The 14,976-nt window shown below is 39.7% G+C and overlaps 1 protein-coding gene across 2 annotated transcripts in view; it reads left to right on the top strand.

The window, feature by feature from the left end:
* The window catches only part of LOC122669879 (E3 ubiquitin-protein ligase KEG), a 48,216-nt gene extending 35,549 nt beyond the window's left edge, over nt 1–12,667 (top strand). For both annotated transcript variants that reach the window (XM_043866759.1, XM_043866758.1), the window contains exons 10-16: nt 5,173–5,297; nt 5,473–5,577; nt 5,742–5,975; nt 9,912–10,245; nt 10,357–10,545; nt 10,640–10,945; nt 11,030–12,667. In XM_043866759.1, the coding sequence (XP_043722694.1) occupies nt 5,173–5,297; nt 5,473–5,577; nt 5,742–5,975; nt 9,912–10,245; nt 10,357–10,545; nt 10,640–10,945; nt 11,030–12,268 (2,532 nt within the window). In that variant the 3' untranslated portion in view covers nt 12,269–12,667. The remainder of the gene's footprint in view (nt 1–5,172; nt 5,298–5,472; nt 5,578–5,741; nt 5,976–9,911; nt 10,246–10,356; nt 10,546–10,639; nt 10,946–11,029) is intronic.
* Nucleotides 12,668–14,976: the final 2,309 nt, after the last annotated feature.

The following is a 14,976-nucleotide window of genomic DNA, read 5'->3' as shown; positions in this document are numbered from 1 at the left end:
TGTATCCTTTTCCATGCCAGGGTAACATAAAGTTTAATCTAGAACAGCTGTGATTAGTGCATACTGTGAAATTAGAAGAGCAGAAAAAAAAAATGGATAGAATGAGTTCCAGTTACTAGATTGGACTACAACTAGTTGGACTCATAGTTCAAAATCTCGTCTCATCTCGCCATTTCGGGCTGGTCGAGATTTCCGAAATATACCGAAATTTTGCCGAAATATGGTATTTTTTCTGCCATATTTCGGCACTCCATCTCAGTGGGTTTTTGCCCATATTAAGGCCTGATACTTCATTTGCATCCTTATTTAAGCTAAATAAACACATTTAAACGTTCATATTGCAAAAAAAATGAACTCAAAGTGGTGTTTTGGGTTTGCACCCTTAATTGACAGTATACGGTCAGACCCTGATTTATAAATAGTTAAATACACATTGTTTAAGTACTAAAAGACATAATAAGAAATTTAAACAAAGTAATGAAACAAAAATAAAGTCAAATGTAGCCTTTAGTTTAAACCTTAAAGTTTAAACTCATAAAGTCACAAGTGCATAAGTTCATAAGTCATAACTCATAAATTCCACAATAGTCAATAGTTCAATACTCAATACACAGTATTTCTACGAAATTTACCGAAATATACCGAAATTTCTACGAAACTTGAACTTTTTTCATTTCGGAAGCCCATTTCGTCTTGGTAGTGTCAAAATTACCAAAATTTCGGCGATATATCGCAAAATTTTGAACCATGGTTGGACTAGACTTGAGTCGTATTAGTTTGCAGGTTTGCATGGAAACTCCTTAAAGAACCAATGAGGCATATAGATAATACTTCCTTGCATGGAATAGAGAAAAACCTCACAGTGAAATCCTTTACATTAGAAACATCCACTAGAGAATACGTTTTGAGATGCATCGATATTTACAGATGGTTTCCTTTCATCTAGAAGTTTATGGGGAAGGAGGTTAGTTTCTGTTCTAGACTTTGTATTTTCTTATTGCCTTCAACTTTGTGCTTTTGGTGTTGATAAAGAAAGGGGCAAAATTTCCTTTATACCGTGCATCATGAATCATGATAAGCTTCTCTGGACCATCCACCATTTGGAGCCACATGAACAGTTGGTTTTGGCCAACAGACATTGGATTAGTTGTATGCTTTATGGATTATCCATGTGTCAAATTTTTTATTTAAATTCAATCAAGTTCCCACCCATTTATGTCCATGCATCCTTATCTTTTGAGCTGTCCGTGTATGTCCATGCAACCCTATAGTTATGTAAATTGCAGCTTGAAGAAGAAATTGACAAAAAAACAATTCAGAAGAAGTTACTGTTCATGCAAACAGTACCACGAGTTACTGTTCACGTGAACAATGCTGTGGCCCCAGCATGGATATTTTGGCTGTAATACTTCCTTGCGGTAGAAGGCTTCTAGAAGAACAGTGTTGTGGGGCCAATATTGACAGCTGGCTGAAGATTTAGTTTGATTTTACTTTCTAATTTTATTTCAGCCTTTGTTTGCTTAGTTAAGACTTAGTTTGATTTTAGTTTTCTTAGGGAACTAGCCTCAAGTTTCCTTATAAAAGGCTTCTAGGACTTTCCTTTTTTACTTGCTTTCTATTTCCGTGTTTTGTAAGTTTGCACTATATGTAATAGAGGCCTTTGAGTCTCTTCCAATGAATTGAAAGAATTTAAGCTTTATGCTTGGCTGTGAGTTTCAGTTTGCTGAGAGAGCCAGGTGCTCTGAGAGAGCTATGGTGAAAGGCCATGGGTGAGAGACCCTTCTATGTTCTTTCCTCCATTCTTCTTCTTCCTATTGACACCCTATTCTGAATTACTTTCCCTGCAAGTCTGAGGTTAATCGAGACTATAATAAGCTACTGCTGGAGTTCAATATGTCAACTGATTATATTCCATTAAGTTGCTGCCGACAACTCTTGCTGATCAAGGTGGAATTCCAGACCCTTCGGTACTGATTTGGTGGTGATCCAATGGTTTTTTTTTTTGGATGAATAAAAATTTAGTTACGAAGAAAAGGGGAGGAGAAATATACAAGCCCGAGGGCCAACAAAACCGAAGCTAGCCAGAGACTAGGTAGGGCTCAAAATGGTGGAGGGGAGGCCCCAGGAGACAACAATAAGCCTGTTCCTTGGGGGGGTATCCCTAACATTACTTAGGGGAAGGGAGTTAGCTTTAGATGAAACATCAAAGAAGATGGCCTTCCAAATCTTGTCGAAAGAGCGGGAGTTGGACGTCCATCTTCTAATGTTACGCTCCATCCAAATGTGAGATATGGTGGAGCAAAAGGCAAGCTTGCCAACTGTGTCACAGATCGAGTTGCCACCAAAAGTCATGTGTTTCCAAACTCATTCACGAGAAAGGGGAAGAGGCCTTCTACGAGCAGGCCAACAATGGCGGAGAACCTGGTTTCAAATGGAGGCAGCAAAGGGGCAAGTGAAGAAAAGATGGTCTATGTCTTCGTGCCCATTCCAACAGAGGCAGCATCTAGGAGAGACTTGAATGTGTCGGTGGGTGAGGAAGGCTTGTGTTGGGAGGCAATTTGGCACGCCAAGTAGTGAAGCTCTGCCTAGGGATGTGACCTTTGAACCAGACCAGTTTTTGTCAAGGACAATGGGTCCCTCTATGTCTACCTATGTCCCAAGCGGAGTGGGAGCTGAATGTGCTTGTGGTGGAGGGGAGCCATAAGATGGTGTCTCCTCTGCCTCTGTGTCCAGGTGGAATAGAGGGGATGGAGCTAGAGAGATCTGCAAGGGGGGGGGGGAGAGAGGTGGGGGGGACCATGAGCCATTGCTGATGATGGAAGCCACTGGGGTAAATCTGTCCAAGCCGGACTCATAAATGGTACGGGGGCTGACTATGGAGGCAATGACACCTGAAGGATGCCAGTTATCGAGCCAAAGATAGGTCTGCGACCCATCGTCAATCCTGCAAGAGATAGCACCCTTGGCTATGTGCCTCACTTGAAGAATTCTGCGCCAAATCCAGGAAGAGTCCGGACTAGCCCTGACAGTCCAAATAGAGTCTCTACGAAGAGGCCCTGCGTACACCTAAGAAGTCCAAATACTAGATTTGTTGGTGAGGAGCTTCTATAGCAGCTTGATAGAACCAGCTATGTTGATATCTTTGATCCTTCTGAGACCTAGACCTCCTTCAAATTAGGGAGTCAAATGGAGGACCAGCTCTTGGGATGGAGGAACCTGGCAGAGTCCACACCTTTCTAGAGGAAAGCACACATAATGGACTCGACAACCTTGATAGTAGCCTTGGGAAGGCCAAAAACACCGCTCCAATAGATATAGCAAGACTGGAGAACCGATCTGATAAGCTCGAGGCGACCTGCGTAGGATAGAAGTTTGGTTTTCCAAAGCTGAAGTCTCTTGCGAAGAAGGTCAAGGATGGGGTTACAGTGATGGGCCGAGAGTCTAGCTGGTATGAGGGGCAGGCCATGGTAGCAGACAGGTAAGGAGGCAATGGGAAAGCCGGTAATGGTGGAAAGGTCTGCTTTGGTTGAGTTAGGAACCCCAACAATGAATAATTGGGATTTAAGGAGGTTGATGCGCAAACCAAAAAGCCCCTGAAAAAGGTGGAGGGAGGACATAATGTGTTCAATGGAGGAGGGGTCGGCCTTGGAGAAGATCATGAGGTCATCGGCAAAAGCAAAATGGGTTAGGTTGGTGGGTTTGCACTTAGGGATGGGGGAGATGAGGTGGAGGTCAGTTTTGGATTGGAGACTGCGAGAGAGGACCTCAAGGGAGAGGCAGAAGAGGAAGGGGGAGAGGGGGCATCCCTGGCGGATGCTAGCAGAGGAGGGGAAGTAACCCGCAGGGCTGCCGTTGAGGAGAACGGAGAACCGAGGGGAAGAAATACAAAAGTGGATCCAGTTGACAAAGGTGGGGGGGGGGGGGGAAGGACATCTTAAGAAGAACTTTGGGGATGAAGTCCCAACGAATGGAGTTGGAAGGCTTTGTGAATGTCAATCTTCAAGAGGGCTGAAGGGGAAATGGATTTCCGGTGAAAACCTTGAACAATTTCCTGACAGAGGATGATGATCCAATGGTTGAGTTGACCTATCTCAGTTAAGTTAATAATTCTGGAGAATACTTTCTATTTTTGTGACTGATTGATATCTTGTAATCCAGCCAGTAACTTTGGCTGAAACTTGGAGGAAATAACCAATCCTTTGAGACCCCTAATCGATGGGAACTTAAAGCCCATCCAAGTTTGTATACTGCTGTATCTGAAGTTCTTGATTTCTGAGGTTTTAAACCTAGTTTCCTGTACCTGCGGTAGACCAGTTCTGATCTGTCTTTGACCCCTAGTGTTTGCCTATTACCTTGGGCTTTGTCAAGGGTTAATAGGTCACATACTTGATACCCATTGCAGATAAATTGAGTAATCAATTTCAGTGTCTGTGCTTGCTGTATTCTGTTTCTGTTAACAGTGTTAAAAGTTGATCATGTTTGGAGCCAAGTCACTTGTGACTTAGCTTTACATTATATTGTCCCTAGATTTCAAAGCTTTATTTTTCCACTTGGCAAACTTCATTTGAGCTGAAACTTGACATGTGGATGGGAGACCATGAGGTCTTCCTGTCCATTGGGCTTGATCCAATCTTCCACAGTTCCACGTGGCAGATATTTTGGCTGTCATGGGAAGCTTATCAGGATGGGCTGCCCTGGATAACTTTGCCCGACATAAAATAACCAAATAAAATAGGATCTATCCAACACGAATGAACCTGACTAAATGAGAGAATTACCAAATTACCCCTAGACACTTAACACTCAGGGAAATCAAATATACCAAAACGAAAAGCCAATGACCCACTTTACCTTTCTACCACATCTGCACATGCTCCTCAGCATGATACAATAAGCTAGATACACACATGGCTGCCAGGACATGTCACAATAACCTTGATGAAGTACCAGTGATGGTCCAAACTGGGTACTGCAAGACCCCTTGCTTTTCATGTTCTTATTTCTTCAGTTTCTAACAGCTATTACATTGTTCTTTCAGATCATAGATTTTAGCTAGCAGCCTTAGCAGCTTGATTTTTTTTGAACATCCTCTCCTCCCACCCCCTCTGCATTTAGTTGGAGTAGACACATCTTGACATGTGCTTATGTAAAGGCCTTTGTTTATTATGGCAGGATGATGAAGGTGACAATGCTTTTCATATAGCAGCTGAATCGGCAAAAATGATACGTGAAAATCTTGAATGGATTGTTGTCATGTTGGATTATCCAGATGCTGCTGTTGAAGCAAGAAACCACAGGCAAGTACCAGCTACTTGAAATGCTGACCTCATTTAATTTCTTGGTGTTTTTCATTAGGTTTCATTATTTCTTAATTTTCTCAATTTAGATTCTGTATCCATTTTGAACACTCAAAATAGGATTAGTGATGGCTAGTATTATATTGTGAGTAATTTAATGGTTCTATGGGAGTAGTGGTCGGACATTACGCGACTTCTTAGAAGCCCTGCCTCGAGAATGGATTTCAGAAGATCTGATAGAAGCACTTGCAAATAAGGGAATTCATCTGTCTCCTACAATGTGAGTAAAAATGGTTGTTTTCTTGCATTTCTATTGGTGAATGATTCTTTTGACGTTTTTCTTTATTAATGATATTGTCATATGCACTTTATAAAGTGTTTCACTTTTCTAATCATGTAAACATGCCGGTTTTTTTTTTAATTTTTGTTTTTGGTGGTGGGTAGATATGAGGTGGGCGATTGGGTGAAATTCAAAAGAAGCGTGAACACTCCTACATATGGGTGGCAAGGTGCAAGACATAAGAGTGTTGGTTTTGTGCAGAGTGTTGAGGACAGGGACAATCTAATTGTATCATTTTGCTCTGGGGAAGCTCGTGTCTTGGCAAATGAGGTCATAAAAGTGATACCCTTGGACAGAGGACAACACGTGAAACTTAAAGCTGATGTTATAGAACCAAGGTCTGATGCTCTATAGTTGCTATTGAAGCTTTAAGCTGAATCTTTCTGGCTTTGATTTATTTCTTTGCATTATTTCTGTTGGTTGCCTAGCATTTGTTTGTTTTCAATCGGTGTTGTTGTATACATGTTAACTCTTGGAGTCTTCTTGGGAACAGTGCCAAGATAGCAAGTTTGTTCCCCCACCCTTCCCACTATAGTTGTCAAGGCGTTGCTTAGGTGTCTAGGCACCTTGGACGCCTTGTTGGTGTTGCCTTGATTTTGGATCCTCTCCAATGCCTTGGGTCACCTAGACGTCGTGACGACTATTCCCACCTTTTGGTTGTTGATGTTGACCTGATATTAGATACATGGTTAAGATAAATACTTATGTCAGCTTTCCTATGTAATTCTTAAAAGTCAGAGTCGTTCAAAATCAATGTCCAGTTGCCGTGGCACATAGACAACCTGACAGTATAGCATGACATTTTCGCATGATTGGTCATATTTTCTCCCTAGTACAGTTAGCCCTGTTCTTTTGAATGAATGGTGAGAATTATAATATTATATTATACAGAAAGGAGAAAGAGAATATAATACCAGGGCAAGAATCAAGAAAGGGAATCGAAGGTTATCAAAACAACTGTCACCTTGCTACAAGATGTCATCCTATGGGGTTTACCCACACATGGATGTCCTCATTGGCACCTGACTTTGGCCAGTTAGGTTGCTATGAAGTTCACTGTCATAGGCATCTAATTTAACAAGATATGTATGAAACATTGGAAATAGAAGTATACAAAACACCCACTCACGATTAGAGAAGCAACCAAAAAGTATCGGTATTGGGTGTCATATTGGAAGGGTGATTTTAAGAGACGTGTCGTGTCGGAGAGCCATAAGATACAGTAAAGATACACATGGAAATGTTTAGGATACATGCGAATACAGTTTTGAATTATAAAACACTAAAATAAGTAACATGTAAAATATATCATGTATAAAGAGAACAAAGTACGACGAGACTAGTGCATTCAATTGATTATGCATAAAGAATGAAATTTCTTACTTATACTAATACCCAAAAAAATGTCATTTTCAGTTTGGGGAAGATTGATACACACCTCATTGAAAAAAACCAAACGTGTGAATACAGTTTTGAATTATAAAACACTAAAATAAGTAACATGTAAAATATATCATGTATAAAGAGAACAAAGTCGCGAGACTAGTGCATTCAATTGATTATGCATAAAGAATGAAATTTCTTACTTATTCTAATACCCAAAAATGTCATTTTCAGTTGGGAAGATTGATACACACCTCATTGAAAAAAACCAAAACGTGTGAATACAGTTTTGAATTATAAAACACTAAAATAAGTAACATGTAAAATATATCATGTATAAAGAGAACAAAGTACGACGAGACTAGTGCATTCAATTGATTATGCATAAAGAATGAAATTTCTTACTTATACTAATACCCAAAAAAATGTCATTTTCAGTTTGGGGAAGATTGATACACACCTCATTGAAAAAAAACCAAAACGTGTGAATACAGTTTTGAATTATAAAACACTAAAATAAGTAACATGTAAAATATATCATGTATAAAGAGAACAAAGTACGACGAGACTAGTGCATTCAATTGATTATGCATAAACCATGAAATTTCTTACTTGTACTAGTACCAAGAAAATGTCATTTTCAGTTTGAGGGAAATTGATACACACCTCATTGCCAAAAAAAAAAAACCCTAGTTTGATGCAATCATTCAGGTTGTTTTTCACTAATCTAGTGACCCATTGCAAAAATGACACTAAAAATCAATATTTGAGCAAAACATTCAAAGTTTTGATAGAAAACTGTTCTTGCACAAATCTGGTTTCAATCCTTGATTGCAGGCTGTTTAATTACCAAATGATGATGAAATCAACACTACTAGAGTCGTTTTTGCCAGTAGAAACAAGGAATCAAGTTGAAAATGCCAAAATAAAATTGATTACAATGCCTTACAGGAGCTCTTGTTTAGTGTTTTGAGTCATTGATCGAGTTGAGTTTATAAGAGATGTGTCAAGAGTATCGATAAGTAGCAACAATATCTGATCACATATCGACCCTATACAATTGATAATTTTTTAGGTATTGTATCGGTACCCTAAAAATAAGATATGTATCGATTAGTATCGGCGGATATGTTAAGATACTTAAAACCTTGGGAACAACAATGGGACTGTGGTGTTAATTCTAATGTTGATTTCTCAATCTGGTATTTTTAAGATGGTGGAGCTCGCTTGGGAGCTTGTCTAGAAGAGGAGACTAAACTTTTACAAATACATCTCCCTCGGTTTTATCTAATAGATGTCAAGGGTTTTGGAGTTACCATCCTGAATTTAGTGGTTCTTTTTCCCCCTTTAAACTTTGACTACTTGTTGAAAAAAAAAGCTTTGTGATTTTTCACCATAGAGGTAAATCTTCAGTGAGCTTTCCCACCCCTCCCTCTAATTTGGATTTACTAATTTTTTTTGGTCAACCTTTGATTTTGTTTTCTTCCCCCTACCTGTGTTTTCTTAAAATGTCCAAAAAGAAGAGTGCATCTTTTCCTAAATCTGCAAATCTCATGCATGTAGAACTCCTTATGTGTCTACCTTCTAAGGGATTGCAATTTATCTAACAAATATTTTTGCTACTCCGAAATATGTAACTTCTTGTGTTAGTTTCCTCGAATAAGTTTGGGTTCATTTCTAGCTTTTTCCCAGCTGGCTGGGAGTTATGTCACCCTCTTGGGCTGCTAATTTCCTAATAATACTTATTAACAAAACTAAAGAGGAGAAAGGATCTTAACATGTCTTTAATTTGTCTGAGGCATTTATAGAAAGTCGAAGAAAAATGATGTGCTTTCCAGGTTTTGGTATCATCTCATGTCCATTATATCTTGTACCCTGAAGTGCTTTTGAGACCATGACTTGCTCTTTTCATGCCTTTACCAGGGATTATGCATGAATTAATTGGTGTCTTGTGAAGCCAGCTGCATTATTTCTTCCTTGAGACAAATATTTCTTGGTTCCTGTAAACAATTTCTACGATAATTTATCCAGGTTTTCCTGTATTCTAGAAACTGCATCGCTTCGATTTTCAAATTATCTTCAGGGGAAACTGCTATTGTTATGGATAGACATCCTAAAAACCTCACATGGGCAAAACATCATTTAGCAATTCAGTAGTTTCCCTTGGTGTAGGGGTGAAGAGCTTCTATGTTCTTTAAAGATTAGAAATCCTGGAACTTTAAAGATCAGAAATACAATATAATAAAATACAAAGAATTGATATTTATAGGCTATTCATATTTATATGTATAGATTATTCCTATTTAATAATCTTATTTGTTTGTCTGCCTTGTGGTATGAGTGCATCCATGCCCACTGCCAATGACTTTTCAATAAATTTTTGAAGCTTTTTTTCCTGCCACTCGGAAAATTTTGTTTGCCTGGAACTAATTCTGTCGGACCTACCAATGCACTGAATTTGGGTGCCATTTGGCAATTCATATCTGCTTATTTGCTAGGCCGTGCAATAACCACTGTGCTACTAAACATTGTGCTTCATTCAAAGTTTTCAACATTAAAATTTTTCTTACAAATGATCACGGATTAAGTACCTATACTGTCTTGTTTAAATGACTTTAACTATGGTTCTCCTGTCTTTAAGAACATGGACGAGAAAATCCACATTCTTCTGTAAATCTCAACAGTAGATATATTGCAGCCTTCATTAATACATCACACGGAGGCTTGCGTAATTGAGTCAACACGTTGTAGCCCTAAGTTATTTCATTGAGAATTGGAAATCAGGCCTATTATGAGTAGGAACCTTGAAGATAAAATTTTTATCTTCTCTAGTGTAATGCCCATAAGACACGGGTGAGGAAAAACTAATTAAAAGATGATCCTGTTCTCAGGTATGGGTTGCGTGGTCAATCTCGTGACAGCATTGGAACAGTTCTTTGTGTTGATGATGATGGGATTCTACGTGTTGGTTTTCCCGGAGCATCTAGGGGATGGAAAGCTGATCCTGCAGAAATGGAAAGAGTTGAAGAATTCAAGGTTGGCGATTGGGTGCGTATTCGCCCATCTCTGACATCTGCAAAGCATGGATTGGGAGCTGTAACTCCGGGGAGCATTGGTATAGTTTATTGTATTAGACCAGATAATAGTTTGTTGTTGGAACTTAGTTATCTTCCGAGTCCATGGCATTGTGAACCAGAGGAGGTTGAACCCGTGGAACCATTCAGGGTAAGGGAATGTTCAATTTATTTTTAATTAGAGAGGAGTTGGTTTCACCCTCTCTCTCTCTTTTCCTTTTTTTTTTTTTTATTTATTTTTCTTTTTTCTCAATTTATACAGATTGGTGATCGAATATGCGTGAAGCGATCTGTTGCAGAGCCTAGATATGCTTGGGGTGGTGAGACACATCATAGTGTAGGAAGAATAACTGAGATTGAGAGCGACGGTCTACTGATCATTGAAATACCAAATCGGCCCATACCATGGCAAGCTGATCCTGCTGACATGGAAAAGGTGGAGGACTTCAAGGTAGCATCCATTTTCGCTACTTCTATAAAAGAATTACTTATGATGTAATAAAATTTTCTTTTTCTTATAATATATTCTGTTTCACTATGAGCAGGTTGGGGACTGGGTGCGAGTGAAGGCTTCAGTATCCTCCCCCAAATATGGATGGGAGGATGTTACAAGGAACAGTATGGGAATAATCCATAGCTTGGAGGAGGATGGTGATATGGGTGTGGCCTTCTGCTTCCGAAGCAAGCCTTTCTCCTGTTCTGTGACTGACGTGGAGAAGGTGGAGCCTTTTCAAGTGGGGGAAGAGATTCATGTGATGCCATCTATTACTCAGCCACGGCTTGGATGGTCAAATGAAAATCCAGCTACCATTGGAAAGATTGCGAGGATTGACATGGATGGGACTCTGAATGTAAGATGCTGCCTTCTCTTCATTTCTTCTATTGTGTCTGTACGTTGCTTCTAAATCGGTGGTGTTTCTGGTTAATCTATGCAGGTGAGAGTAGCTGGGAGAGAGAGCTTATGGAGAGTTGCTCCTGGAGATGCAGAAAGGCTTCCAAGTTTTGAAGTTGGTGACTGGGTTCGTTCAAAGCAAAGTCTTGGTACTAGACCCAGTTATGATTGGAACAGTATTGGTAAAGATAGCTTAGCTGTAGTGCATAGCATACAGGATAGTGGCTATTTAGAGCTGGCATGTTGTTTCCGGAAAGGAAGGTGGCATACCCACTACACAGATATTGAGAAGGTTCCAGGCTTTAGAATTGGTCAGCATGTCCAGTTCCGTGCTGGACTTGTTGAACCAAGATGGGGATGGAGAGGTGCTTCTCCTGATTCAAGAGGGGTTATAACAGGAGTGCATGCTGATGGAGAAGTGAGGGTTGCATTCTTTGGTTTATCGGGGTTGTGGAGAGGAGATCCTGCAGATCTTGAGGTAGAGGAAATATTTGAGGTTGGAGAGTGGGTTAAACTAAAAGATGATGCAAGTGGGTGGAAATCCCTTAGACCTGGGAGCATTGGCATTGTACAAGGCTTAGGGTACGAAGGAGATGCATGGGATGGAAGTGTTATTGTTGGTTTTTGTGGGGAGCAGGAAAGGTGGGTGGGGCCAGTGTCTGACCTCAACAGAGTGGATAGGCTTTTGGTGGGTCAACGTGTGAAGGTTAAGCTATCTGTGAAGCAGCCAAGATTCGGGTGGTCAGGTCACGGTCATGCTAGCGTGGGGACCATATCAGCTATAGATGCGGACGGAAAGCTGAGAATATATACACCTGTTGGCTCGAAGGCTTGGATGCTGGATCCGACAGAGGTAGAGAAGGTGGAGGAAGAGGAATTATGCATAGGAGACTGGGTAAGAGTGAGGTCTTCTGTATCGACGCCAACATACCAGTGGGGAGAGGTGAGCTCTGCGAGTATTGGAGTAGTGCACAGGATGGAGGCTGGGGAGCTTTGGGTAGCATTCTGTTTTATGGAGAGGCTTTGGGTATGCAAGGCATGTGAGATGGAGAGGGTGAGATCTTTCAAAGTTGGAGACACAGTTAGAATCAGAGCAGGTTTGGTGACCCCCAGATGGGGATGGGGTATGGAGACACATGCAAGCAAGGGTGAAGTGGTTGGTGTTGATGCAAATGGGAAGCTGAGGATCAAATTCCAATGGAGAGAAGGGAGGCTCTGGATTGGAGATCCTGCTGATATTGCCCTTGATGAGGGCTTTACTGGCACCAGTAGCATGCCATAGCATCTGTGATTCTTGTGTTCCTAATGGTGTTTGTAAACTATTAGTTCCTGAGCTGTGTTTTTTGGTGTCTCAGCTCGTGGCAGGTGACTGGATTTATTCGATCAATTTGCTCGAGACTTCACTTCTCGGGGGGCGATAGGGGGACTTGAGGATAAAATTCATTATTATTGCCAGATAAAAAGGAACAGCAGTTGGTTAGTCTTCTTGTTCTCCATTCAAATTTACATAAGAGCAGCAGCCAAGAGAAAGAAGCAGCAGGGGGTGGGGGGCATTTGTATTTATTTCATAGTCAGTAGCGTCTAGGTGAGCTTTTAAATATCTATGGTCATGTAATATTCTTATAGCCTGTACAAATTAACCTACATCCTTTGAGTAGGCCACTTTTTGAGGCTTTCAAAATCGCTCTCCCTCAGTACTTTTTTTTTTTTTTTGGGGTCACACAACGAAACAGATGTTTATATGGACTTGTTAAAATGGTTAGGGTTAAGACATTAATATAATCGAAGTACCACAGAGAACTTTAGGATTGCAGTTTCTGATTAAGGGTTGCCAAGCTCTCTCTAGGGAACACTTCCAAAGAACACTTGGAAGTCCCTGCCTGTCTGCAATCAACAAGTACGCTATGGATTTCTACCAATCCAACCAAAAATTAACCTTCACTAAGGAAGCTAATTAGTCAGGGCAAAAGAGTAGGCCTCTGTGAGCCAGAGGAGTTTCGTAGTTAAACCGGTATATACTCGAGCCATGAAAATCTAAACCATTGGGTCAATTGGCTTCAGGTTGATCTCGCTCATATTGCTTCCTATAAATATACAAGAGATATTCTATGGACAATATGCTCTGCTACCATAAGATGGATATGGGTCTTCACGTATTCAATTTTCCAGGTGATTACATTCATATTTAAAGATGAAAATAAAATGGAAAAGGTTCTTTAGGCTGAGGGTATGCGTCGAGCTCTCTCTCCCCGGGAGGGTACACTAGCACTATCTCTCTCTTCCTCATATGAAATAACCTTGTTGCCTTCTATGTATGTAATTGTTTTATCATGCATCATAGTCTTCATAAATGCACTATTCTATGTTGCTTGCTCAGAGAACCATCTCCTATATAAAATAAAGAAAGAGAATGCTACCTGGTCGCATGCAGTGTGCGGCTTCTACGTTTAGACACATGGTCATATAAAATGACCATCATGCCCTCGGGGATATCCACCTTGCCATGGGGGCTTGGAGCTCATTTTGCTTGGCTCTATGTCTAGGCGCAGGAGCTGCACGCTACACACAACCAGTCAGGAATCTTCTCTCCTAGTTACAACACCTCTGACAAACTTTTCTTTGGAGGCTCCAAAAGGATATCATACCTATTACAAATAGATTTGGGTTTAAATCCACTGGTGGTGTTTAGAAACGAGACTCCTACATTTTTTTCTCCAATATATATTTGTTGATCATATTTGGCTTACATAATTTTTGCATGTTTATTCTTCTCTGTCAAGTAGAAGTAGTTTAAGCTTTACCTGAAAAAAAATAATAATAATAATAATTAAAGATTATTTTTTTAAGAAAAAAATTTTCCTCCACCCGTAGAGGATGGTTCATTACCGATCCTAGGGTTCACAAACCCATCTTAGGGTTTTAACTCAATCCTTTTTTATATATTTTCATCCTTAGTAGCAATGAGAGAACCTAGGGGTGTCAAAATGGAATCCAAACCAAAAAGTCGATTAGATTGAATAAAAACCCGAATTATACTGGACAAAATGCCTAATTGTCACCTTTAGTTTGGGTTTTTAGAAACCAACCGGATCAAGTGTTGAGACCGACCGAATGCAAACAAAATAAAAAAACCCAATAAAACCAGAAAAACTCAATAAAATGAGATAAAAAGCTGATGTTTTTACATTGGGGGAGTTACTATTTTCACATAAGTCTCACTTTTTTTTGCTTTCAAATATCACAAAACATAGACTGTGAGATTGCAGCGCCATTATCTCTAGACACATGACTCGATTCTATCCTCATTAAAGATGTAAACGGATATTGAAAATTCATATTCGATTCATATTCTTATCCGTTTAAAGGAATCCATATTCAGAAAACCAGTTTTTGAAAACCATCAAATGTATTTGAAAGTTTCTCGAATGCAAATATGAATATCAAGGGTGTCGATTGGACACAAGAACTAGAATTGGATTGGGATCGGTTCACAAAAATCGGGAACCATTCCACTCAATGCCTTATTGGTCCAATTCTAGATCCAATTAAATTATTGGCCTCCCATCGGTTCTAGAACCGATAGACCAACTAGAAACCATTGGAACCAAAATCGGTGGAACTGGTACAAATCCACTTCCTAACCCTATATATTATATAATTTTTAAGATTTAAATTCATGAGAGCTAAGGTCAAGCACTTTATTTTTTAAGTTTTTCAATTTTGAGAGGTACCTTTTGTCTCATATACTATTTAAACAAAAATTTTGCAATTTAAAGGTCCATTTGAAAATTCTGACTTTAGAACATGCTTTAAAATAATCCTAATTTGTGAGGGGGGTGATGTTCGGAAAGAGATCTATACAAGCGCAAAGTTCGATACCTGGTAGATGTTAAATCCAACGGTATCGAGCTCAAGAAGAAAGAAATAAATGGATCTGCTTATTAATTGAATATAAAACAATTGAACTCGAAACCGTCGGATGTAGCATTT

This window comes from Telopea speciosissima, chromosome 7 (genome assembly GCF_018873765.1).
Source record: "Telopea speciosissima isolate NSW1024214 ecotype Mountain lineage chromosome 7, Tspe_v1, whole genome shotgun sequence".
Classification (NCBI taxonomy): Eukaryota; Viridiplantae; Streptophyta; class Magnoliopsida; order Proteales; family Proteaceae; genus Telopea; species Telopea speciosissima.
The sequence above is the reverse complement of the archived record's forward strand: the minus strand, read 5'-3'. Positions and strand labels throughout refer to the sequence as shown.